At 42.0% G+C, this 27,493-nt stretch overlaps 1 protein-coding gene across 1 annotated transcript in view; it reads left to right on the top strand.

The window, feature by feature from the left end:
* Positions 1-27,493, top strand: part of tenm1 (teneurin transmembrane protein 1) — a 332,218-nt gene that overhangs the window by 301,294 nt on the left and 3,431 nt on the right. Inside the window, exons 26-37 of the mRNA XM_015052017.1 lie at positions 1,572-1,659; positions 3,321-3,517; positions 6,228-6,541; positions 7,085-7,257; positions 9,627-9,871; positions 13,314-13,607; positions 15,549-15,793; positions 16,361-16,503; positions 20,294-20,505; positions 21,799-22,100; positions 23,607-24,313; positions 24,982-25,124. Of these exons, the coding sequence (XP_014907503.1) occupies positions 1,572-1,659; positions 3,321-3,517; positions 6,228-6,541; positions 7,085-7,257; positions 9,627-9,871; positions 13,314-13,607; positions 15,549-15,793; positions 16,361-16,503; positions 20,294-20,505; positions 21,799-22,100; positions 23,607-24,313; positions 24,982-25,124 (3,063 nt within the window). The remainder of the gene's footprint in view (positions 1-1,571; positions 1,660-3,320; positions 3,518-6,227; positions 6,542-7,084; positions 7,258-9,626; positions 9,872-13,313; positions 13,608-15,548; positions 15,794-16,360; positions 16,504-20,293; positions 20,506-21,798; positions 22,101-23,606; positions 24,314-24,981; positions 25,125-27,493) is intronic.

Raw genomic sequence — 27,493 nt, 5'->3', positions numbered from 1 at the left:
TTTTTTTTTTTTTTTTTTTTGCAAAATCCGGCCTGGCATGTTCTCCTTCAAGAGAAGAGGATTTTCCTGGAAATCTGTTCAAATGTCCCACACTTGTTTAGCCTCTTCCTAACTCTTAACACTGAATGAGTGTTTTGAGGCTTAGCCTGTAGGAGATGTTTTTGTTTTTTTTGTGGAGAGGATTTTATTTTTCTCTTATATATCACACAATTTAACCTCAGCGGGATCTTGCTGAAACTTCAGCCTTGACAGGCAAGTTCATTAATAAATTTCCCACTTGTGAGTAATCGTTATCACAGCAGAATGATCATTTCAAACTGTTTGGCATGCATAATCTCACCTGATTAATAGGCAGCAATAATTGCTCCTCTGAAGTTATTCCTGATGTCTTTCCACCTTGGAAACAAGAAAACAGGCAAATAACTAAAAATTTGTCTTTTCTTATCATTCTAATTTATAACAGGTTTTTTTTTGTTTGTTTGTTTTTTGTTTGTTTTAACCCAATACTTGTGCATCAATGTAGCTGTACCTAAATAACCTGGAGGTAATAAACGACATCCATTTGACGTGACCCAAGTTGTGTTTTTTTGGGGGGGGGGTTTTGCCACTGTGTTTACGACTAATTTTATTTAAAAAATCTTGCTCAAACCTGAGCGGTGACATCTCTCGGTGTTGTCAATTATGTCACGTCAGACTCGTTTCTTTTGGAATAACACCTCGGAGGAAAGTTCCTTCAGATGTAATAGTTTACACAGCAAGAATCTAAATTAAACTTGTCAACTGCTCCAATTATCTCCTCACAGGCGCGTACACCTACAGCTCTTTCATCCAGGACAATAGGGGTAATTTGTACAATTTAACGTTGCATTTGTCAATCAAGTAATTAGCTAAGCCCTGCACTCGTGTCGCGATGCTCTGATTTGGTTTTAAGTTTTAAAAAACAAAAAACCCTTAATCAATCCCTTTTCTCATCTACGGGGCATCGAAGAAGTATTCACACCCTCACTTTTTGGCATCCTTTCATGTTATTACAATAAACACTAATATATGTTACTGAAATTACATGCAGAAGACAAACACAAAGTAGTGACTTAGTATAAAGTGTCATGAAAGTTATGTGTTTTTAAAAAGGCTTTATTAGATTTATGACACATTCCACACAGGCGGACTCTATGAACTAGTTTGATAACTTGTAAAGTTTCACTTGGTTTTATATCAACCACAAATACAGACCGCTGAGTCACGCTTTACTTTAACACATCCTACAAAATGTGGCTGTAAGTAGAGCAGAAAAGTAGGAACAATTATGAGTTTTTGCAAGGCGTCGTATGATTCTGTTTTGCAAAAGAAGCATTTTTTATCAACCCAAATAACGTTGTAGTCATTTATTTACATCTATCATCTATGTTACTTACGTCATTCTATGTGTCACTGTACTCCGTTGCAGCCTTTCTGTGTTGTTCGAAGAGCTGAGAAATGGCAAACGTTGTCCGTTGTTCCGCACCGGTGTGACCTTTCGCGAAACATTTTTGTGGTCGCGTGTGACGCGTTGGTGTTTGTCAAACCCGCAGGTGTCGACCAACGGGGAGATATCGATCATCTCTGGAGCCCCGACAGACTGCGACTGTAAGATAGACCCCAACTGTGACTGCTTCTCTGGTGGGTCATCACGCAGCAGACACACACAAACACAGACACGAGCGCAGGATTAGGTAATGTAAGAGTATTAGATTAGGTCTAATAGGATTACAGCCCTAAAAGAGAGGGAGTGGAAAAAAAATAAAGAAAAACAACATTTAAAAATCAATTCCGATCATATCTTCCCTGGTCTGGAGGAAATTTAAGTGGAAAAAAAACAAAAAACTGGACCATTTTAAAGGCTAACATTAGTATGTCTTGATATCTAGAGAGTAAATCTTTCAGCCTTTGGGTCTCAGCTGTCTAATAAATTTATTAGCAGTGCTTGAGAATGTGTCTTCTTCTTCTTCTTCCTCTTCTTTTTCTTCTTCTTCTTCTTCTTCTTCTTCTTGTCCATCTCCTGCAACGTTATCGTCTCTCTACTTTCAGCCTGCCTAAATTATTAAAGTCAGCTGGAATCCAAATGTCTGGGAGGGGCCGCTTTGACTTTCTCCCTCGGAAAAAGACCCAGAATACATAGCAATGAGCTTTATGTAAATGGCGACAACATATATAGGACTGTGAGGGAGAGAGAAGCAGCCATAATGTCACAACAGATGATGTAATTTTGACTAGGAGAGAGTACCTGGATGCAGAAAAACGAAATGTGATGGGGTTTTTTTTAATTTTTGGTATTCACCAGGAATTCTCCTCGCTGCAAAAAAAAAACAACCTGCAGCTAAATTTCAGGAGGAACACGCGTCGAGAGAAAAACCTTTCAAATCCATTCAAATTACAGCTGGTGGAAGAAAAAGCTCCCTTTTTAGGCGGTGAATGTTTTAACCGGTTGGTATGTCATCGAAGGGCACCTAAAAAAAATGGTGATAAAAGGGAAAGAGGAAAGGGCCCAACAAATAAGCAGATGTTCCTTTGACGGTTAGGCCGCGCTTTCATTGTAAGTGTCAGAGGATGTGATTTTATCATTTAATTCCGCTCATAAAAATCTGTCTCTTTTTCTACTCGGAACGGAGGGAAGTGTCTCTGCCATGCCACAAGCCAATGGGCTGTAACCATCCCCATTTCTTGGATTGTACTTTGCATATTTTCAATCATGTCTTGCTGTTAACAGATGATTACTCTCTTCAGAAGCTTTCCGTTTTCCATCCCCTCCGCCGTAAACATCCCGCGTCTTTGAACGCGCGCCCGTCCACAGGCGCCAGATACAAAAGGAACGCAAACATTCGCTCTCTTTCTCTCGCTCTAACACACACACACACACACGCGTACTTGTGCACGCGAGTGATGCGCATGCAGCCAGGAGATAAACCGCCACCCCACCGTCTTTACAGAGCCATCAGAGGCCCCTGTCCCCTCTGCTGACAGCATCTGAAGACCCTCACCCGGCCTGTTATACCCTGTTGCGCTACCAAAAGATTCCTGAACGCACCCGGCCGCCGGATACCGATTACTCCGAGGCCACTATCAAGGTGGTCATCGTTCCCGCTGCTCCAGGAATCGACTGTATCCCAACAAGCCTGACTCCTGAGCCAGAGTGATAAGCGCCGCCATGAGGTCTTCGTGTTACGAGACGGCTGTGTGTGCCGCTCAGGGGCTTGTGTCTTTCAGGGAAACATCATTATTGTTCCGTGTGTTTAGAGGTAAAGACGCTTTTCCCTTCAACCCAGTGTTGTTGTTCTCATCAGGCGACGGAGGCTACGCCCGTGACGCCCGTCTAAAAGCCCCCTCCTCGCTGGCCGTGGCGCCCAACGGCACCCTGTATATTGCCGACCTGGGCAACATCCGGATCAGAGCCGTCAACCCCAACCAGCCTCAGCCCGGCCCTGCTGGGCTGGTGGAGATCAGCTCCCCGCAGGACCAGGAGCTCTATCTCTTCAGCCAGGTACGCCGTGGCGCTCCGGCGCCGCTCTGTAAACAAAGCTCCGCCGCGCTGAGCCCCACCTGGAGGCTGGAGAGCCGCGCGTCGGTGGAAAAGGTCAAAATATGAATATGCTATGGTCGGGTTCAGGTGTGGAGGTGTTTGCTTGTGTTCTCAAATGTAAACGGCATGAAGTAGAACATACATTTACACAAATTTACAAGTTTGAAAACAATTTTTTTTCCCCTCTACAAACAGCTCACCTATTAGGTCTTTAATAGACAATAGTTGTGCAAATAGCATGCAAAAGTTCATATTACATAATCCAGACTCATTTAACTCATTTCAGCAGACGTAATTTTAAGAAAGCGTCCACTTGCATAATCTCAATATAAATCAGTGATGGATGTGTAAGTCTAAACTGACCGATGAGACTAAGATTGAACTTTCTGACCTAAATACAAACGCTCATTACCTTAATTATCCTAACAACATAGTAAAATAAGGTGATGACATCACCATGGTGAAGGGATGATGGTAAATATGGGGCAAGATTGGACAAAATATCTGCTGAAGAAGAAGCAAAACAATTCTAAAAATTCAATCTGAGTTGAAACGAAATGATTTGGATCAAAGCATAATGATGTTGTAGAAAGGTCTAGTCAAAATCCAGATCTAAATGCTACAAAAAGAAATCTGTCAAGGCCTAAAGAAATGCTATTCACAGACACTGTTTGTTCAAGCTGACTGAGCTCAACCTTTTTCCAAAAAGATGTTCAAATATTGGCAAAAATGGCCTTAGTTGTAATTGCAGTGAAATGTTTTTCTGCTCAAAAATTGGAAAAAGTTTGGAAAACCACGTCTCATTTTTCATCCAGATCGATTGAGAATCCTTGGTGAGTTATGGGAATTGTTTACGGATGCTGTCCATCCGTTTGGCCGAGCTTGAGCTATTTATTTTGCAAAGAAAATATCAAGAGTAAAGGGAGGTGAATACATTTCCCCACACCGTGAAAACTTTACAAACACATTGAAAAACCAACTCCTTCAGCTCCTGAAGCTCAGTCATACAGCACAATGTGTTGGTCAATCGCATAAAACCCCAGTAAAATACATTAAAGTTTGTAACAAAATATGAAAAACTTCTTATGGCGTGAACGCTTTTGTGAATACTAGAGAAAGTTTGACGCAGTCGTGGAAACAGTTTGTCTTCTTAAGTTAGTTTGACCGTTACACTTTCCTCCTGAACGTATCGGGCCTGTTTGATCGCCAAGCAGCTCTTCTCTCCTTGGTTTGACGATCGATACTTGGACGACGTTCCAGCTGGTCAATCACCCCAAACACATGTCACGCTTCTTCATGGCCGCCTCGCAGGCTTTGACTGTGATTCTGCAGAAAATGTTTGGACCGTTCTTGTTTTTCTTAATTTAAAAGACTACAAGAAGATCTGGCTCAGTAGGAGAGCAATATAAAGACATAAATGTTTAATCAATACTTTTACTTAGTGCTCTGGGGGTTTTTTTTGTTGTTTTTTTTTGTAAGTGTAGAGAAAATCTGATTTTGTGATGATCAAATATTTCAGCCTGGCTCCTTTGTTTCCCAATAATTCACAACACACTTAATAAGCAGCTGTAAGACACTCATTGTCATTGACATGTTCTGTTATTATTTAATGTTGGATTGATGGAGCTTGAAAAGCCACACAAACTTAAACTCAACCGTTAAGTTTAATATATTTTTCTTTTTTATTTCTGGTTTATTTCAACATTTCTCTACAGGTTTTACTCTGACCCTTTTTTTGCTGTTAAAATGAAGCAAGTCAAGATTCCTGACCCGGTTAAGAATATGAACTAAAACAGATCCTGAACTGAAAATGAATAGAATCTAAAACACTTTAGTCTTGTTGAGAACGAGAATCTCAATCGATGAATCATAATTTGTATTGACACACGGAGCATAAAATCAGCCAAGAAAAGCATTCAGACTTTACTTATTTTATTAACTTTCAGCGCTGAAAGGAGACACTTTACCATTACATCCGAGAAGAGTTTCTAAAAAGTCTGTGCAGCGTCTGAGGAGAAAGAGGAGGGTAGCTGATTATATGAACTGAAGACACTCCCTGAAATCACACCATGTCTCTGTGGCCTGATAAGTTTCTGTTTCTCTGAGGAATGTGCTTTAGTGTCTAACAGAATCAAAAATGTAACTCTTTACTAAGGGCCCTTTGTCTAACAGCATTTGACTCTTTCTCGGCCTTGGTAAAGCATCTCAACACCTAATAGTAATCATAATGATTTAACTAATTTACTAATCTCAACAGTCTATAAAGCACTGAACATTTTATCACCAGATTATGTTAAAAAGATCCATTGTTGTTGTATCAACCTTCCAGATCTCTCAGGTCTTCTGGTTCTGGTTCTGCTCTGCATCCCCAGAACCAGACCCAAACATTCATTTTCTACGCACCACAAATCTGGAACAAACTTTCAGAAAACTGCAAAGCTGCCGAAACACTGAGTTCCTTTAAATCTAGACTAAAAACCCAGCTGTTTCTAGAGTTGAATTTCATTAGCAGAAACTGGAACATCAACATATTTGACGTGTGTCTGCTTGATGGTTTTGATGGTGGCATTAGACAAAATGTAACGTTCACTGCTTGTTTCATAATTGATGGGTTTTTTATGATGTAATGTGCCACACAATCAGATTTGACTCCACTTCCTCTCTGCCACAGAACGGCTCCCACATGTACACCAAGCACCTCATCACGGGCCACTTCCTGTACAACTTCTCCTACGGGGCGGACGGCCAGCTGTCGGGGCTGACGAGTCGCGACGGGCGCAGCCTGCAGGTGCGGCGGGACGCCCACGGCGTCCCCCTGTGGCTGGCGCTGCCCGGCGGTCAGGTGTACTGGCTGTCCCTCAGCAACAGCGGCATGCTGAGGAAGGTTTCGGCCCAGGGCCACGACCTGGCCCACATCTCCTACCACGGCAACACGGGCCTGCTGTCCACCAAGAGCGACGAGAACAGCTGGACCACCGTTTATGAGTGAGCTTCACCGCCCTTCTTCTTCTTCTCCTCTTTTTGGTTTCCTTTGTGTTTTCTCACTCGACTCTAAATGTGTGCATCTGACAAGAGTTCACAGGAACGCTGTGAAATGTGAGTGCCATCTAGTGGTTGCTTGGGAATCTGTCGAAAAGTTGTAGAGGCATTTTTAATTTTTTTTTTTTTTTGGAGGGGCATGCGGGGAAATTTTGGGGGAAATCTCTACAAACATTTTGATCACATGCATTTGTTTTGCTTCGTACTGTACATATTGAACACACACTAAACCACATGTGTGTGAATTATTCACCACTGGCAGCTCAGTCTCTGTCTCAAACGCCACAGCTGGGTAATTACACTTATAAATCATAGTTGACACCTACTCTGTGCCAATAAAAAGGAGGGGAAAACAGAGGGTGTGTGTGTGTGTGTGTGTGTGTGTGTGTGTGTGTGTGTGTGTGTGTGTGTGTTGGAGTTTGTGTATGACAAACCCAGAGTGACTCTTATCTGCATTTTGTGTGTGTGTGTTTGTGTTCCCTTTCTAAGGTATAGCAGCGAGGGGCGTGTCACCAACATCACCTTACCCACGGGTGAGGTGAGCGGTTTCCACGGCAACCTGGAGCGCTGGTCTCGAGTTGAGGTCGAAGCTTCCAACCGCGAGAACTTTGTCACGAGCACCAACCTGTCTGCGAGTGACACCATCTACACGTTCAAGCAAGGTGAAGCCAGACGTTCACTTCTTCTTCTTCTTGTTTTTTTTTTTGTTTTTTTAGTTTGTTTTTTTTAGAAAAAAGGAAAAATGTAAATAAAGTTCAGATTGAAGCGGTTTGAGGCGCATCGCAGCTTTCATGCTGACAGGCTAGACATGAAGGAAAGATCGAAGTGCCTCTGGCCTCTTTACATTCACCACAGATCTGCACTGATAAAGTTTCTGAGTCATTTCTAAGGGGGGACAGAAAACCTTAGATGAGACACACACATATAGAGGGGGATGATGACCGTAAATCTAGACGATTTTTGATGTTCACCGCAAAAACACGAAATCTTACCAAGTATAAGATAGTCCAAATATCTTAATAAAATATCTTATTGAAATAAGACAAAACTAATTTTCAATTAACTTTTCAGCAAAATATAAGAGCTTAATATTGATTAAAAAATACAAGTCATTTCACTTATGATGAGTACTTTTTCATCATTATAGAGGAATTGTTGACTTTTAAACCACAAATATTCAGTTCTGTGTGACGGACCAACACAAGGTGGAGGTCCATCAAAAAATATGAGGTCCATTTTTGTTAAATAAAATCTTGTGCAATCGGATGCCAAGATAAAGGTTCAAGACGCAGCGACAAAATCTGTAGACGGGAAACTATTAGTCATAGAATTTCACACGTTTGAGTAGTGGCGAGTTGAAACCCTAGAGCGGAAATGGCAGAATTGAACCTTTTGGCCCACCTGGGAAACTGTGTGGCAAAAGAGACAAACACTCCGACCACCGTGGGGCAAACATGGCGGCGTCAGCGTCATGCTTTGGGGAGGTTTTCCTTCTGATTTTTTTTGAGAGTCAGTTGCAGAACTCGATATTCTCCATCGAGTCTGACTGGCCTCCCAGTATTCTGCAAAGAAAATGTGCAAAAGTTTCAATTAAGGAAAAATTGAAAAGCTGCTCTCAGGTGTACAGAATCTGCCAAACTAAATCCTGATAAAAACATTTTTACGTTTGTGGATGTAAAGAAACGTTAAAAGGAAAACATCCAAGGTGGGATCAGTTCAGATTCCTCCTCTTCATCTGGACTCATCTTGTTGGAAAACCTCCTCTTCCTCCCCTTTATTAAACTCCCCATCTGAGTCTGACCTCCTTGCGTTTTCAGCGGGACGAGGAGGCGATCAGAAGAAGAAGAAGAAGAAGAAAGGGCTATTAATGAATTCATTCCTTCCATTGATGGCGAAGGAGGGAGACAGATTCTGACTGACTTGTGAAATGTCTTAACAACAGCTGGGGGCGGCGGCGGGAATGGAATAAAAAAAAAATAGAAGAAGAAGGAAAAAAAAAGAGGGCAGAGATGAGAGGAGGAAAAAATGAGAGTGGAGTGGAGGAGCCACTCATGGGAGCAGTTTCTTCTCATGTCAGCCCTTTAATTGCTTTCTAGCGGTTGTCACAATGACAGCAGCACTGCGGAGACGGGGCGGGGCTGCACTCGCAGATTCAGTCGCTCGCTTGTGCGCGCTCACGCCGCGGCAACGACGTGACTCAGCTGCTGCTGGGGGGAAAACCGTCAGAATGACCCTCCGATATACACAGTCCCTTTATTCCCACCTGCCTCAGAGGCAACAATAACCATATAGGAAGGAGGATTTTTTAAATTCATTTTCTTATACAGGAGCAGTGGGAATAGACAGAACTATTTGGTTTATTATCTGCGTTAAATTTGATGGGTTAAAAGTGTAGGTTTTAAGATTATTTTTCCTCTCTCTCTCTTTTTTTTTTTAATTAATTGTGTTCTCGGGGCGAGTAATGACGTGACGCAAAGCGATAGCAGCACGTGTGAAGATCAGGGTGAAATATGACTCGCAACAATATAGAGATGAATTTAAAAGAAGAGTTTCTGGGAAACGTTTTACGACCACCGCGGCGTCGGCGTGCTGCCTCCCTCCTTCCCTCTCTCTCTCTGTTCGTTGCCTCTTTTTCATTACTCTCTGTCTCTCATTATCTGTCCATCTGTCTCTTTTCTCCCTTCCCTCCTCCCTTTGAGTAGATTAGATTTCTCCAAAGCTGCTGCGGCTCATACAGTGAAGTGCTAAGCACTCGGCGAAGTGATTTAAGCAATCAATTTAAACAAAAAAGAAAAAAAAAAAGAAAAACACGTTACAGAAGTGTCTGTATCTTGCAGATTTGTTGTTCTCAAGGCTTCTCTTCTTATTCAGCTGCTGATGTTTTTCTCACAGGTTTTTTTTTTTTTCTTTCTTTTCGTTTGTGTCACTGCATGTTTGCTTCTGTGGTTTGTCTCTGCGAATGTGTGACCCACCCGTGGAAAATGCATGGCTCCCACCCTCCTCCCCCACCTCACCACCCCGACACCTTCAGATCACGCCCAGAACTCGTACAGAGTCAGCTCCGACGGGTCGTTTCTGGTGGCACTAGCGAGCGGGATGGAGCTGTCGCTGAGCACAGAGCCCCTCCTGCCCGGCGGCGCCGGGGGCGGAGTCAGCCCCACGGCCAGCCGCTGCAACATCAGCCTGCCCGGCGACCACGGCCCCAGCCTGATCGAGTGGAGGCAGAGGAAGGAGCAGAGCAAGGCCAACTACAGCACCTACGAACGCAGGCTCAGGGTAAACGAGCAAAACCAAAAAAACAAGTTTGTTCCTCCACAGCGACCTGCTGCACGAAGCCTGAACCATTAAAAGTCTCAGCAGGGTCCAGGTGTTATAAACTGAGAGATGTTTTAGCAATTTTTAGTACTTCAAAATGAGATTTTATAGATTCGTTGCATATAGTTTGAGCTACAGGCGTCAAACTCAAATCCGGCCCTCAGCAGTTATTCATGTGCAGTAAGAGCAGCACCACTAAAACAGATTTTTACTCAAATAAAAGTAAGAAGTAGACGTTCCAGAAATTACTCAAGTAAGAGTAAAAAAGTATTTGGTAAAAAGTCTAATCAAGTACTGAGAGACTGATCAATTTATCAATCATTTAATATTGAAATATTACTCAGCCAGACGGACCACAACATGAAGTTAAGTGAAAAAATTTGGTATGTTAAGGATGGAAATTATAATAATTCATATAAGTATCAACAAAATGAAATCATTTGTTTCCAAATCAGTTTCTTTCATTAAAAAAAAAAAAAAAAAAAAACTCAGGAAACTTTAAAAAAAACTGGAGTTTGTCTGATTAATTTTTGGTTAAAACATGTTTGTTTTTCATTCAGTGGATAGAAAATCCAGAAATTTTACTCAAGTAAGAGTAAAAATACTTCATAATAAAATGACCCACGTAAAAGTAAAAAGTACAGTGTAATAAAAATACTCAAAGTATTTACTCATGTATTTATTTTTAAAGTTACTCAAGGGATTCGTGAGATTATGTCTTTTGCGCAACTATTTACAGAAGTTAAAAAGTTGTTTAATATCAGTACAAAGAAAACTTCCCCCTTTACCTCAAACACAGTTAGCACAGACTAATCATGGCGTTAGGGGCGGGGCTTAAAAATGATACACTTTTATGAGACATTTTCACTCACTAAACCTCAAGAGAGCACAGGATGACGATCTGCAGAATGAGTTAACCATGGAGAAAAGGAAAACATAACACGATCATGGCATAAGACGTCAGGAGACGTTCAGACCCGCCTAATTACACATAAAATCATACAGAGACTCTACTGGAAACATTAAAGCTCTGTGATTCTGAGTCGTGCTGGAGGTGTGGGAAGTGCAGAGGAACATAATGTCGTATGAAAGTGAAAAGTAAAAAAAAAATATTTTGGATAATATAATCGTACTTATCAACAAAGCATTCAGGATAGATGTAATCCCTCTCTGCGTATTTTAGGTAGCAGAGGGATGGGGGCTGACACTCACTGTGCTAGATCAGCACCGATCACCGGGTGCAGGACGGCCCTGAGACACTGGAGAGCAAAACATGTTATTCCATTTAGTGAATGGATGGCAGAAATGGCCACTTACGAACAGTTTGATTTTCATGTTGAAGGGATTTTACAGAACTATGGACATGAACCGACATGAACCTTATACAACCTGGATGATGAGAGAGAAAGGATTAGGAGCTTTCTGAGCTGCCGTGGATGAGTATCGTTTCTCTTGTCTGCAATGAGACGAGGTCTGTGGTGAGGAGTGTGGTAGGAGTAAGGCTGGAGGTGTTAACTGTCTACGTGTTTGTAGCTATGTGTATATGTATATAAGGTTTGTTCTCCTTTTTCTTCTGGTTGGAGTATAGTTAATCTTTGTAAGTTACTCTTATTCTTACTTTCCCGTTTTATCGTTTAGTTCTCTTCTTGGGTTTTGGGGGTTTGTTTCTGTAATGTTGCATTTTTGCCTTGTTCTTATGTTTGTTGGCTGGTTGACCTGTAAAAAGCAACAAAAAAGAAAGTAACAAAAAAAAAAGTTACTCAAATAAATCTGAGTAAATGTAGTTAGTTACTACCCAACTCTGTTTATTTGGCCCTCTGGACTGTGAATGGATAAATTGAACTTCAAGGCAACAGTTTTGTCCTTAAATATTATTTTATCTGTCAAATCAAATCAGTTTTCAGCTGGATAGGACAAGGTTACATCGGGTTGAAACGATGTTAAAATGTGTTACACTTCTTAGAAGTGCTAATCGAAAGCAGCGAAACTTTAGCTGTTTCTTTTATCAGTGCAGTCGCCATCTTGATGTGAAATGAGTTTCACACACCTGGTGCTGCTGCTGCATTTGTGGTTATTTTGATGTTTATATCTTACAACAAATGAATATTCAGAATTCAGTTCCTCAGGATATTTAAGTGTTACAAAGCAGAAACGTTACAGCCAACGCAAGAATGGGAACTTGACGGTTGACTGATGAGCTAACGGTTCACAGGTTCCTTTATGGTAGCAGTGTGTTAACAGAAAAAAATTGAGTGGAAGGAAAAAGTCTGGTCGAAGAAGTAAAAGAAACTGCAGCATTGAGTCAGTGGTTTAAGAGGCCATGTGCTACGTCCCTGATGAAAGCCGCTGTTTAATCAGAGTCATTTTAGCTGACATAAATATTAAAGTCAGTTTTGTATTTTATTTGGAAATCAGGGTCCCATATTCTGAGTTCAGTTTATATTAGGACATAATCCATGTTGCTTGAGGTCCAGCGTGACATTTCTAGAGTCAGAAATCGTTTGGGAAGTCGCGTCATCCGCTGGCGTTGGTCCATTGAGTTGTAATGAATCAAAAGTAAGTGCAGCAATCCTCCTTAAAGCCTTTGAGCTCTTCCTGCTTTGACTTTTTCAGTATCATTTCTGTTAATAATCCATGTTTCATATTAATCCTTCAATAATAATCACATTTTCTGACTAAGTAAAGTTTGGATTTTTGTTCGCTCTAAGACACAAACAGCTAAACAAACAAAAACAAAAAGTCATTAAAACGTATCCCTCTGTGGTTACAATAAATCCACGTTTAAGTGCCACCTATTCAACCGAATTGTTGAAATCAGCTAACTTTGCAAAGATATTCTAATTCACTCCGCTGCACTTGTAAATCTTCTTTGCTTCAACACTTTGTCATTTCCATTTCCTTTACAAACAGGGAGGGATTGTCCCCTCTCTCTCTCTCTGTCTGCTGTTCAGCGGTGCGAGCAGCACTTCAACTTCACGTTGCACAACCCTCTGGACGAACCGAGTCTGAACTCGGTGGGTGTGGGGGCCGACGGGTTAAATGACTCGATCCTGGCTTCCCAAACGCATCCATCAACAGCGACGCCTCCCCCGTTTTGCAGCAGAAAGCACATTGCATAGTCAGAATATTTTATTAGAAGCTGACATCTTATCTTACGGCTGCTAATTAATTTGCAATCCTCAGGACTTTTCTCCTCTTATTCGCGAGGTAATTTATTACTACTGTTATTATGCAGTCTGGATTTGCTCCAAATGTCACAATTAATTTATTTGAGCTTTGCTTGGCTCAGACAAGCCAGCTTTTTTATTTTTTATTTTTTATTTAATAAGCCTGCTTCCTCATTCAAAGTTTGATTATTAAAAAAAAAAAAAAAAAAAAAGTTTTATTCTGTTGTTCTTTTCAGGCTCACAACAGGAACCTGCTTTCCATAGACTTCGACCAGAACACCCGGGTGGGGAAGATCTACGACGACCACAGGAAGTTCACCCTGCACATCCAGTACGACCCGCTGGGCCGGCCCGTCGTCTGGTCTCCCAGCAGCAAGTACACCGAGGTGAACATCAGCTACTCTGCCGGCGGGCTGCTGTCGGCCATCCACCGCGGAGAGTGGTCCGAGCGGCTGGAGTACGAGAACGACCGGGTGGTGTCCAGGGCCTGGGTCAACGGCAAGATCTGGAGCTACACATACGCAGACAGAGTGAGGAAACGTTTTAACAGAACCAGCCCGTATTTACTCTCCTCTAAAGGCAGCCGGTGTCTCTTAAAGTCGTCTAACACATGATGCAAACCTGGTCGTTCACCTGAAAGTGAAACCAGTGCTTACCAGATGAAAACCACTTCTGTTGCGGGAAACAAATGTTGGAAGTTGAAAGCATGTAAGCTGATCTGCAGCACCTCTTCCTCCTTTACCATCCTCTTAAAGTTATTCTTTTAGATTCCCTGTTTTTTTCTTGTGTATCCTTTTTTTTTTTTTAATCTTTGAAATCTGTTGTCTGTAAATCTGGATAACAGCTACAAGCCTCTGAGAGCATGAAAATCACCAAGAATATTCTTTGTGACGCATAACAGAACCCAGGTGGGTTTTGAGCAGATTGACAGGATCTTTTTTTTTTTTTTTCTTGTTGCAGAGTTGTGAAAATAAAACAGCAGTTTTCTGAAAGGGGCTTTTACAGTAAATCTTTGACAGATGATCTGATGCAACACGAAATGCATTAAATGAGACGGATTGATCCGAGCTTAAAAAAATCCTACCGGAATAGTTTAGTCGGAGTTAAACGCAGAGTCTACGTTGCAGCTGAAACCGATAGCTGCTTCTACGATCCAGAGAAAGTTTTTCAAGAACTTTTTCATGTTTTCACACGTTAAGCACACAGACATCAATATATCGCGTTGGGATTTTTAGCGACTAAAAGACAAAAAAGGAAAGAAAATGTTTTGTAAATGATGCACTTACACACTGTCAACCTGCGTGTAAGTACATCTTTAATTACACAAGAAAACATTGAAGGTGTGAAGTTGTGGGGAAGCTTAAACCATAGTTTGACAAAAAGTGGTATTGTAATCTTTGAACATGTCAGGGGAATATTGGTTTGATAATACAAAGAGTTTGGGACATCTGAAAAACTAACAAGACATGGATAATAAATAATCAGTAAGAGATCCGAAGTAGCTAAATCTGATTTCAAGTCACTGCAAAGCAGATGTTTCGCTCTAATGAGACCAAAATGTAATGAAATTTGTCAAATGTACGCTTAGTTATGTGTGCTGGAAAGCCACGTAAACCAGGCCCAAACATAAAACACAGTAGGAAACCTAACAACACACGTCACCCTAATTCCACATGCCCACAGTGAAACATGGAGGTGGCTGCATCATGCTGCGGGGATGCTGTTCATCAGCAGAGACGGGAGAGTTGGTCAGATAGTTGATGAGAAGACAAATGGAGCATAAACTGGTCAATACTGACCAAACTTTTCAGATTTTACCTGGTAACAAACGTGAACTTTTTCTTCTACTTTACTATTAAATAAATAAATATGACTAAATATTCCTACATAGACTCTCGATAAAATATGCTTAAGCTTTTAATTGCAGTGTTACAATATATGAAGAAACAGAACCAAACGTGGAGAAGGAGCATTCAGCTTCTACGCTCCACCAATCTGGAACAAACTTCTAGAAAACTGCAAAGATGCTGAAACACTGAATTCAATTAAATCTAGGCTAAAAACAAACAAACAAACAAAAAACCCACATCTTATTAATAGGAACACTGATGAGTATATTTTATGTACAACTTGCTTGATGATTTTGATGATGGCATTTGATAAATTTGTATTGTTTATTACTCATTTCCTAATTGGTTACTGTATTATGTTTTTATAGTGTGAAGCTCTTTGAACTGCCTTCTGCCTGAAATCTTCTATACAAAGAAACTTGACTTGAACATATCCAAGGTTTACTTTTGCAAAGCAACATAAATGAATAAATAAATAAATAAATGAATAAATAAATAAATAAATAAATAAATAAAGGGTTTCTCCAACAGACCAGGGTCAAAGTAAAAATAAAAACTTGACAAAACCTCCATGAAGCCACTCAGAGCTCCTTCTTTGTCCTTCTCTGCGTGTTCCCGCAGTCCATCATGCTGCTCCTGCACAGCCAGCGGCGCTACATCTTTGATTACGACCAAACGGACCGCCTGGTTGCCGTGACGATGCCCAGCATGGTGAAGCACGCCCTGCAGTCGCTGCTGTCCGTCGGCTACTACAGGAACATCTACACCCCTCCGGAGAGCCAGGCCTCGTTCATGCAGGACTACACGCTGGACGGGCGCCTGCGGAGGACCCAGTTCCTGGGGACGGGCCGCAGCGTCATCTACAGGTACGGTTCCCCATGGCAACGCGGGGCTTTTCACTCTACTCTACTTTGGCACAATCGCTGCATGTGTAAAAAAAATTAAAAAAAAAACACATAAAAGAGATTGCCTCAGTGGGAGTGCAGTAGTTAAAGGCTAATCTTAAAAAGTAGCTCACACAACCTGCTGTCCTTACCAATGACACCGAATGAACGAACCAGGGAGACGGGTTCGAGGTCAGTTCCGCCTATGATTGCTTCTGAGCGCCGTACTGAGCCAGACACCACTGATCTTATCCGGGCGTGTTGTATATTCCCGACAATCCTCGGACCGCGTGAGAGCGGCGTTATGAACGGTGCCATTTCCGAGACCTAAAACGCCACGACTTCGGCAGTAAATGCTCCCGATTCTGATGAAACGTTGAAGAACGATGCAGCCTCTTCTTCAACGGCCCCGAGGGATCTTGGGATTATTCATTCCACGTAGCACGGCTGCTAAAATTGAAAATGAAATGCATTGTGTTGAGCTCGAGTGTAATACTTCTTTTTCCACTTCTGCTTGTTTTCCTGTTTTTCGTTGTGTTTTGTATAAAGGTACACACCTGCAGCGAGGCTCTCAGAGGTGGTGTATGACTCCACCCTGGTGACCTTCACCTACGACGACGCCTCCGGCACCGTCAAGACCATTCACCTCACCCACGACGGCTTCATAAGCTCCATACGATACAGACAGACGGGTATGCTGCCAAAATGTCTTCCGTTGTTTCTTTTTTTCACACATTTTCATCCTTCTCACCTACAAAAGCCAAGTAAATACAAAAGTCAGGCTGTTCAAACTACCCCAATCCACTCTTTGTTGCAAATTTTGAGGTGTTTTCAAGTTAAAAGAGTGCGTTTAATGTAAAGCCACAGCATCTCAATAAGGTTTAAGCGCAGAGATGGACCGCATTGGATCACTGTTCTTTGAGTTTAAGGTCACAAACGGATGCACAAATATTCTCCTTTACACTGCAAAAATATAAAATCGTAGTAGGTATTTTAGAATTAAGACAAAACTAACTTACAACTAACTTTATTAATCAAAATGTCATTATTTTGATTAATAATTACATAATTAATCAAAATCAGATAATGTCATTGTTCCGAAGCTGGCTAAAATAAGCTCATATCTACTGTGTTTATCCTGAAGGCCAAACTGACATCATCGTTCTCGGCTCCAGCCGTCCAAATCCTCTCAGCAGAGGCGAATGATGTAATTCACTTCCCTCTTTCGCCTCGTGTGTTGTCGAGCATCCAGCCAGACTAATGTTCTGAGAGCCGGTCAGCAAAACTTTTCAGCAAGAAAAAGGAGTTTGTTTTGAGTCAATAATTCCTTAACAGCGATGAAAAAGTACTGGTTTCACTGACAGATTATTTTCAAGACATTAACATATAACAAGACATTTTTCCCATATTGTAAGTGAAATAGTCTGTCAGTGGAGTTAGTACTTTTTCATCAATATTAAGGAATTATTTACTTAAAACAAGCTCCTGTATCTTCCTGAAAAGTTAGTTGTAAGTTAGTTTTGTCTTATTTCAAGTAAACTAAGACATTTGCACAAAAAACTAGACCAAAAATACTTTGTAAGATTTTGTGTCTTTGCAGTGTACAACAGATTTCAGATGGCATTCCTGCTATTGACCAATTAAATAAATAAATGAGAAATACAAAAATGTCCTCGAAACATTGTAACGGTATTAATATCTGACTCACTGGCATCTAACCAATATTTGTGTCAAATATATACACAGCTTTTTAATTACTTTTCTGCTTCCGGTGCTAAAGCAAAAAAGTATGCTTTTTTGATTAATGATTTCACCGATTAATCATAAAATCGGTGAAACAGCTGCTGTATCTCGCTAAATAAACCCTGACATCTGATTGGTTAACCTGTACAGCAACTGATCTACAGACTAGTCAAACTTTCTACAGCCGCGTCCGTCTCACTTCACTGATTTCAACTTGTTTCAGCGGCACTTGACCATAAAACAAAACCATATGTATAAAAGAAATGCTAAGAAATATTTTTCTTAAAATATTAATCACATAATTAATCAAAAATAAGTTAATGTCATTGTTCTGAAGTTGGCTAAAATAAGCTCATTTTCATCAATACAGTGATCCCTCGTTTTTCGCGGGGGTTGCGTTCTGAAAATAACCCACGATAAGCAAAATCTGCAAAGTAGTTACATTTATTTTTTACAATTATTATACAGCATAATTAAATACTCTACATTGAAACCAAAGAACAAAGCATGTTTTCAGGTCAGCGGATGTGCGTGTGCATCAGTCGGGCCTCCAGATCTCGTCAACCGAGCCTCCGGTCGGGTTTTGCTGCCTCTGGCCGCAGTTTTTTCAAGCAGGCATTCAAAGTTTCAGTTTTCATCTCCTGAATGGCCAGTCTGTATTACGTTAATTTAAATACTGTAACGTTATTGGCACACAGGTATAGAAGAACCACAGAGACTGTGTATCCAATCAGGACTCAGAACACAATGCTCTGTGAAAAAAAACTGCACAAAAATAATTTCTGCAAAGCAGCAAGACCGCGAAAAGTAAACCGCATTATAACGAGGGATGACTGTAGTCAGTTGTTAAAACTAACCTAAAAATGAACAAAAATAAAATCACACATTGTCTTAAATTACACAATAAAATTACAAGAAGCAATGAGAGACATAAACAAATAAAAGCAGAGTCATTTTTGATCCAGTGGGATTGAAAAATCATATATTTATATATTTTCTTATTTCAGATCACTTCAGATTAAGGGTTCAATCCTGGGCCTTCACTCTACTGCGCCTCTGAGTCAAGTGACCCGGTTTTGTCCTACGTCGGCGTCTGTGGCGCTCAGTTCCAGGAGCTATTTCTGCTCTGTAACCGTAGCCGTTGTCTTAAAGCTGCTTCTCTGCTAGCCAAACTTATCTTTGCCTAATATTCACAGTTCAAATCAATATCCTTTTTTGAGCAAATGACCTCTGTACAGAGAGCAGGGGAAACCAGATTTCATCATAGATCTCAAACTCTCTAGTCTGGCTTTGAGTCAGACAGCGCTATTTCATCTGAGACGGAGGCAGCCACAGTTAGAAGTGTGAATTGAGCCGAGCATGTTCAAGTGGAAGAGATTGTGGTCTACCACAACTTTGAATACAAGACCACCCCCAGGCCCATGAGCTGCGTCGCCTCTTCCTCATCTGCAAACCAACCCTGCCCCATCTATGTCTAAATATACGCCAGGGCAATAACCAGAACATTGGTTCTGGTTATTGCCCTGCTCTGAATAGCAACGGGTGTCGATTTGCATGGGGAACCGAAAACCCTTCGAAGACCCAATAGACCCAAACCAAATACAGATCCCAGTTAGAAGGGCGCAGCAGTAACCATGAGGTTGTATCAGGTCCGTCATTAGGAGCCTCAGCTGTCGGCAGCAGATAGACGCCGTCGTTGTTGACACAGCTCAGCAGCTCCTTTAACTTCCAGACTCTGTCCAGGGTCATTGCGAACACTCCCACCTCTCATACCGGTCCACTTCCCGTGCCTTTGTGATTGGTGAGCCACGATCAGGTGTCACTAATCTGCAGCTCTGTGTGTGTGTGTGTGTGTGTGTGTGTGTGTGTGTGTGTGTGTGTGTGTGTGTGTGTGTGTGTGTGTGTTTATTGCTTTGCCCTCCCCGTGAATAGACTCTCACCTTTCCTTTAACTGATCTCATTTCAGCAGAACAAACGGAGCCTTAGAGAGGGGAAGAGATAGCGGTAATTGTCCCTTGAGAGGAGACAAGGAAAAGTAAGGAACCCCAAAAGTGTAAAGAAGAGAAGCAGGCAAAGGGAGTAAAAGCTCTAAAATAAAAAATAAAAAAAGTGACAGCTCTGAGAAGTGACAGCTAGAGACGAACAGACTGCCAGCCTCCCGGGGGCTTCAGGAAAAGCCTCGCAATTCGCTCTCCTGCGCCGCCTCCCTATTAGCCGAGGTTCCGAATCAACATTCCACGGAAAAATAAAAATAGACAACGTAACGCTGATCCAGCTATCCGGCGGGCTCCAAAGCGAGACACTTAGTCATTTCAACTGCAATCAGAGTCATCTCAAATAGCTGCATAATGGTGTTTCATTAACAGGCCCCACCAAACACCCCCCAACTCCAACTCCGAAGCAGGATGAGTTGGCGCGGCCAGGCAGCAGAGGTGAAGGATGGTGTTGTTAATGCTGATGTCCTGACATTAAGGAGCACATTGGCTCATCAGCGCTATTGTCTTTGGATTTCATTATCTCCTCGTATTAAAGGTCACCACTGGAAATGCCATAGCGGCGTGGACATAGTTGAGATCGAAAGGTTTGAACTGTGTCTGTTAACGACGGCAAATTAGCTTTTGATTTAAATTAATTCGGCAGTGTGAGGAGCGGCTCTAAATGCTCTGCGCTCAGACGCCTGGGATGCATTCCTCTCTTTCATCTGCTAATGTGTTTTTTTTTTTCTTTTCTTTTTTAAAGGCCCCCTGACAAGTCGGCAAATCTTCCGCTTCAGCGAGGAAGGCTTGGTCAATGCCAGATTTGACTACAGCTACAACAACTTCAGAGTCACCAGCATGCAGGCGGTCATCAATGAAACCCCTCTGCCCATCGATTTGTACCGCTACGTGGATGTTTCTGGGCGGGTGGAGCAGTTTGGCAAGTTCAGCGTCATCTTCTATGACCTCAACCAGGTATGACACTAGTGACTGGATTTTGCTGCTGTTCAAGCTTCGCTGGGCAAGATATTGACTAACATCAGTGGATTTTATTGGGATTTTATGTGGTAGACTAACACAAAGTGGTTGGAAATTTTTTTTTTTTTTTTCTTTTTTTGACAAATAAAAAGCCACTGAGCCAAACTCAGTGTGGTTCTGGACAGAAACATTTTAGAGGATTTAAGACAATTGTTGAGATTCACCTTCCAAGAGGGCGATGGCCCCTAAACATTCAACCAGAAACACAATGTTTGGGCCAGAGCATATTCATGTTTTAGAATGGTCCAGATCTAAATATGGCTAAAAATATTTGTCATGACTTAAATAAATGCTGTCAGAAACAATCTCAGTTCAGTCTAAGCTTGGGCTGTTTTCAAAATATGTTCAAATATGGAAGGAAGAATACCCAAAGGATTTATAGCTGTAACTGTAGTGCAAAGTTTCTCGAAAAAGCATTTAAAAAAATAAAAAAAAATCATTTCCTTCCACATTTCAGTCATAGAGCCCTTTGTGTCGATCTTTCACCTTTATTTATAAAATACATAAAAATGTTTATTTGTATTACTGTGTGAACTGAACATGGTCCAAATCAGGTTTGTTATGAAACCTCCTAAGAAAAATATGTGTTTGCAGTGGGTAACCATGGAGATTTTTAAACTGTCCTAAACAGAGCTTTCTAACCAAAGTGGATTGAGGAAGGAACCCCATCTGCTGTTCTTATTTTTTTATTTAATTATGTAAAGCACCTTGAAATGCCCTGCTGCTGAAATGTGCTATACAAATAAAATTTGATCGATCGATCGATCGATCGCATGGCCCCAAACACAGGCTGAGAATAAAAAGAGAAACCTGCAAGTGTTTGTTTATGCTAGTCATTACATGTACTGAATGTAATTAAAGACTTTGACTGATATCAAAGTTCAAAAAGACGATCAGGATAATAAAGGACATCCTTACCCTAATTCAGAAGCACCACAACTAAAGCTACAACCATCGGCTTTTAAATGAAAGGATGTTTTTTGTTGCTAAATTTTGGACAAACATCATTTTTGTTTGTGTGTGGTTTCGTGAACTGACGGTCTGACGGAAGAACGAGTCGCGCTTCTCTTGAAGCTAAGACAGCGGGAGGATTAAGACATGGCTGTTGTAAAAAAAAAAATAACTGAGGTCTTGTAGAGGCAATGAAGCCTTTAAGAGCCTTAAACTGTAGGGGGAAAAAAGTTTCATTAAAATCTTTTGGTTACTGTGTCCTGTTTGTGCTTCTCCTAGGTCATCACCACCCATTTGATGAAGCACACCAAGGTGTTCAACTCCTACGGCCAGGTGGTCGAGGTCCAGTACGAGATCCTGAAGTCCATCGCCTACTGGATGACCATTCAGTATGACTCGGCAGGGCGCATCACCACCTGTGACATCAGAGTCGGTGTGGACAGCAACGTGACCCGGTACACCTACGAGTACGACGCAGACAGCCAACTGCAAAGCGCCTCGGTGAACGAGCGCCCTCAGTGGCGCTACGGCTACGACCTCAACGGGAACATCAACCTGCTCAGTCATGGAACGAGCTCTCGGTAAGTCGATATCTGCAACTCGCTGTGTGTTACATAAAAGTTTCACTGTTTTAAATCTACGCCACCCACATTGTTCAACAGACAACGGTAAACATTAATGCTTACTTAAATGAAGAACTTTCACAAATATAAAAGCCAATTGGAAGGAAAGGGATACTTTTAACTGTTCTTATAACAAGAAGAGATCTAGAAAGTGAGACAAATGTGTGTTTTTTCAGATCCAGACTCGATACTTTATTGAATCCACGTTTGCAGCGGGTCTTTTGGGGAATGTCTCTACCAGCCTTGCAATATTGGTGACTGACATTTTGCCCATTTCTCTTTGTAAAACCACTCGATCTCAGTCACATCGGATCAGAAGCGTCTGTGAACACCAGTCCTCACATTTTAACGTACTCTCAACTGAATTTAGCTCTGGGTTTTGGCAGGGCCATCAATGCTTTGATATGATCTATCTAACTGAAGCTCTGGCTGCATGTTTTAGGGTCACCGTCCTGCTAAATTTGAACCTCTGTCCCAGTTTCAAATCTTAAGTTCTGATCAGCTTCCCTTATCAAGCTTAAGAAAAGCCACACCTCCATGTTTCACTTTGGAATAATAGCTGAACGGCATTTTGGATCCCACACATAATGTTTTTCATTTAGGCCAGAAAGTCTCATTATGCTCTCATCTGAGCAGACGCCTGCTTCCACGTTTTCCAGGTGCTCTGCATGGCTTGTAGCAAACAGCAAAATAAACCTCTAACAGCTTCTTTTCAACAATGGCATGTTTCTGTCACGCTCTTATGAAGACCAGATTTGTAGATTGCATGTTTACTGAGATTATATTGAACTCGTTTTAGTAATAATGGAGGTAATTGGTTGCAGAGGACTTTATTTGGGGGCATCTGAGTAAAAAACTGATTTAACGTTTAACGTAAAAAAAATAAAAAATAAATAAAAAATCCAACCCAACCCAACCCATGGGCCTTGTGTCCAGGTCCGATCTGACTAGTTAACTTTTATTAAAAGCCAAAGTAGGCAGGACGTATTATTTTAATTAAGATTTTACTACTTTCATTTTGAGACCACCATTTACATAAACAGTGCAACTTTGACCCATTTTTAGCTTTTGTTTAGCGTGCAAATCAGCTTGGATGTGCGATTGATCGGAGCGGAGCAGGATAGAGCTTTCTTTATTACCTCAACAGGAAAAATGATCTGCTCCTCTATTTGGACTGTAAAAAGTTGATTAACAGAACTTTATATCATGCATTCTCGTCTGAGCCTGACCCGACTATCAAGCAAATCATTTTGAATATCACATCAGATCAATACAACCTCATCTGAGAAAAGGCCACACTTTTCAGATTTTGTTCACAAAACATCCTTTCACTTCTCTGTGCCAACACATTAAAAAATCTGAAAATCACATGCAAAGAGTGTCGCTGTAACAGGACAAAATGTGAAACAGTTCAAAAGGGCGTTGCCAGCCACTGTCTGAAGTAACGGATCTTCGTTTCCCAAGGCTGACGCCACTGCGGTACGACCAGAGGGACCGGATCACGCACCTCGGGGAGCTGCAGTACAGCGTGGACGACGACGGCTTTCTCCGCCAACGAGCCAACGACCTGTTCGAATACAACTCCAACGGCCTGCTGACCCGCGTCTTCAACCGGGCGACGGAGCGCACCGTCTGGTACCGCTACGACGGCCTGGGCCGCCGCGTGGCCACGAAGAACAGCGAGGGCGAGCAGCTGCAGTTCTTCTACGCCGACCTGTCGCACCCCACCAGGGTGAGCCACCTGTACAACCACAGCAGCAACCTGATCACGTCGCTGTACTACGACCTCCAGGGCCACCTCATCGCAATGGAGCTGAGCAGTGGGGAGGAGTTCTACGTCGCCTGCGACAGCGTGGGGAGTCCCAGGGCGGTGTTCTCCAGCAAGGGTCGACTGGTCAAGGAGATCCTCTACACCCCCTACGGGGAGGTCTATCAGGACACCAACCCCGACTTCCAGCTCACCATCGGCTTCCACGGGGGATTGTACGATCCGTTCACGCGGCTGGTCCACCTCGGCAGGCGGGATTACGACACCCTGGCCGGTCGATGGACTTCACCGAACCACGAGCTGTGGGGCGAGCTGAGCAGGGAGCCCAAACCGTTCAACCTGTATGCCTTCAACAGCAACTGCCCGGTCGGGAGGGTGGAGGAGGTGACGCAATTCACAACAGGTGGGTTTTTGCACGCTCTTGCCGTACCCGAACCAGAACCTGACAGACAGATAGCGGGAGTTGCAAGCAGATATTTCTCTTGATGACACCTACCCTCACACCCTCCTCGTGTAAGAGAAACATCTGCCACGAAGAGTGAGTGAACAGGGGCTGCGCAGCTAACCACAGGTGAACTGCATGTCGCAGAAAGGAGATGTGACAGCAAAGGATAGTCGCGCCTCTGATCGCATTGTTTTTTAACACGGTCTAGCGGTGTTTTCTTCTATGCAACTGTCAACACAACACTATTGCCCCCCGAGAGATGAAATAGAAGCTCGGGTGAGGGAAAGAGATGAAATGAGAGAGCAGAAGATGAATACAGGATGCAGGGGGGGGCGTTTGTCCTTCTGGTTAATGGAACATTCATTCGGCCTGTCACGTATTCCTGCAGCAGGATTGTTTGTAGCAGATGGAATCTGTATGTGTCTGAGCGACTCGTCTCTGCCTCGCATTATGCGCAAAGATTGTGTGATTTCCTGTGCAAGGTGTTGCTTTAACCGGCCTTATGACTTTTTGTTTGCTTCGCAGTGTACACAGTACATTTGAAGTCTTTCCCTGAATGCAATTTTCTCTTTCCGTATATGTGTGTGTGCGTGTGTGTGCATGTGTGTGCACGTGTGTGTGTCCAGACATTGGAAGGTGGCTGCAGCTGTTTGGCTTCCAGCTTCATAATGTTGTCCCGGGTTTCCCAAAGCCTGAAGTGAGTAGAATGGAACAAACATATGAACTGATGAAGACCCAGACAAAGACGCAGGACTGGGACTCCAGCAAGGTGAGAATTTCCTACCTGAACAAAAACACTGCATTGTTTGGAAATAAAAAATAAAAATCTTGATGTCTGAAAGTTGTTATATGAAGCCACCTTTGCCATTATCCCTCCCCCCGAAAACATGCAAACCAGCTTCACTTTTGCATCATATAAGTCGACATCACTTCACTGTGTGCTTTCAGATGACGTAGCTTAAACTGCAGAACCAAAGCGGTGCAGTGTATACGAAACATGTCCATTTGCATCCTCAACTACTTATTATGTGCATAACTTTCTTCTGAATGTGACATTTATCTGACAGAAAGTGGTAGATCATCTATAGGCTCTTCTCTCTTTGCACTGTTTGACAGCTAAATTCCACCATTCATGACGGCGGCATGTTGGAAAAGCTCGGCTACGTTCGTTCTGAAATTTGTTCTTTTTTGGTTCATTGTTATTTTGGTTTTTGGTTTTATTTTGGTTACTTGTTTTTGGACAATTATTCCATTTTATTGCAGTTGGGAGGATTTTTCCTCTTACATTTTTCTACTTTCAGACAGTTGCTATGATGTGTAACTATGGCAACGACGTGTCTGACTAGCATCTCAAACGCCCAAATAATGCCCGAGCTACGATCCCAGATCCCAGTGGGTTTGAAAAGGATGCGGAAGCAGGACCAAAGAGCAGAGAGGGAAGGAGGAAGTCCAAACCATCTTTTCCATCAATCATCATGTTTGTGATCATATAATATCTCTGCCTCAGCTTCTAACCTTGCTGGCCAGATTGGTTGAGGCATCACCGACAATTATTATTATGAAATATTATCCATGCTCCATAGAGATTGAGCTGTTAACACGTCATGACAGTCGTGACGTATAAACTAGCTTTACAGCAAAACTATATCTAACTGGATGTAGGCAGTATGACCCACCTTCAACTTTTCTATATTCTTCCTTAGCATTTATTAATTATCTCCAAAACATTTTATTCAACGTAGCACAACTTTTCCAGAGCCGCGGACGAGGCAATTAAAATTTCAACCAGGCTGGGATGGGCTGCGGCCCGAGGACGCATCCTCTGAGCAGTCATGCTTGAAATGGGTTGTTGGTTTCAAAGTAGAAAATTAGCACATTTACAAATAAACATTAACAGACTATCTGCTTGAACATTTAATATTTTATCCACCCTCTTTATGCGCCTCACTTAAGGCCTTGAGAAAAGCATTCACTGGCTTTTCTTGGTTGTTTTTCATGAAACCATAGAATAGATAATTTCCGGACTCCCTTTGTGTCACAGGTACAGATTCTCGTGCTTTGGATTGTATCTCCTTAAAACAGGCGCAGATATCCTCTGGGATTTTGCCCGTATCTTAAGATGTAACTGCCCCAGTGGTTTTTAAATCCAAACCTTGATCTAAACGTTTCTGTAGACAAATTGTTCTCTGCCTGAAAAGCTGGGGCTTTGGTTTAGAAGTGAAGTTCTACGTCAAACCTGGAAGCTGTTCTTTCATTTCAGTTTCTACTCTTGAGAAAAAGAGACCTGAACATCCTTTCTCTTTGTTTATTGTAACTGACCATTCCTTCAATTTGTACAAAATTCCCTGACACTTCCCCACGACAAACCGGCCCAGATATGAATTATTTTCAGTACTATCATGTATTCAGCACATTAAAACCCCTTCAAAATTTGTCTATCCTAGTATCACAGATAAATGGTGGCTGCAACCTTTCTTTTTTTTATTTTTAAATACAACTTCTCCAAATGGAGCAGTGAATTTGTCAAGGATGTAGCAAAAGAGGCCAAATATTACCGTAGAGGAGCAGCACGACTTCAGAGTGGATATTAAAATGTCTGCATTTGGTGAGCAATATAAAGTAAGAGCAACCCGGACTATTCCTTTTGTAGACGGACAGAAGGAGGTATTTTAATTATATAGATACAAAAACATCATTAGGCCCTATTTGAGCACAAATGCTTAAAGAATATTCTCCTCACCAGGAATCACCACAGTCGTGGTAGGTCTATGCTGTCTGCTTTTGGTCAAATTAAGTCCAGTGTTAGGAGCAACAGTGCAGTCCACCAGTGGCCCATCGTGTTTTTGTGTTAAGAAAATATTAAAAGTTACAAAAATTGGAACTAGTGCTTGAGGCCAACTGCGCAACAGGTGCACACCCCCTCAGCCTAGCTTAATTCATCTGTACTGTCACTATAAAGAGCCCTATTTAAAATAAACAAACATCCTGGTGGAGGGGCAGCTAACGCCTGGTGACCCGCAAGGCTAATAGTACCCTGAAATTTAAAGCATCAATAAATGTTACTATTTGCTGTCCTGCTAAGAGGTGAGTCTTAAATCGAGTTGACCTGTTTGCATGACAACACTAATGCCAAACACA

This window comes from Poecilia latipinna, unplaced genomic scaffold, assembly GCF_001443285.1.
Source record: "Poecilia latipinna isolate Pla-1442-1.1 unplaced genomic scaffold, P_latipinna-1.0 Scaffold1081, whole genome shotgun sequence".
Classification (NCBI taxonomy): domain Eukaryota; kingdom Metazoa; phylum Chordata; class Actinopteri; order Cyprinodontiformes; family Poeciliidae; genus Poecilia; species Poecilia latipinna.
The sequence above is the reverse complement of the archived record's forward strand: the minus strand, read 5'-3'. Positions and strand labels throughout refer to the sequence as shown.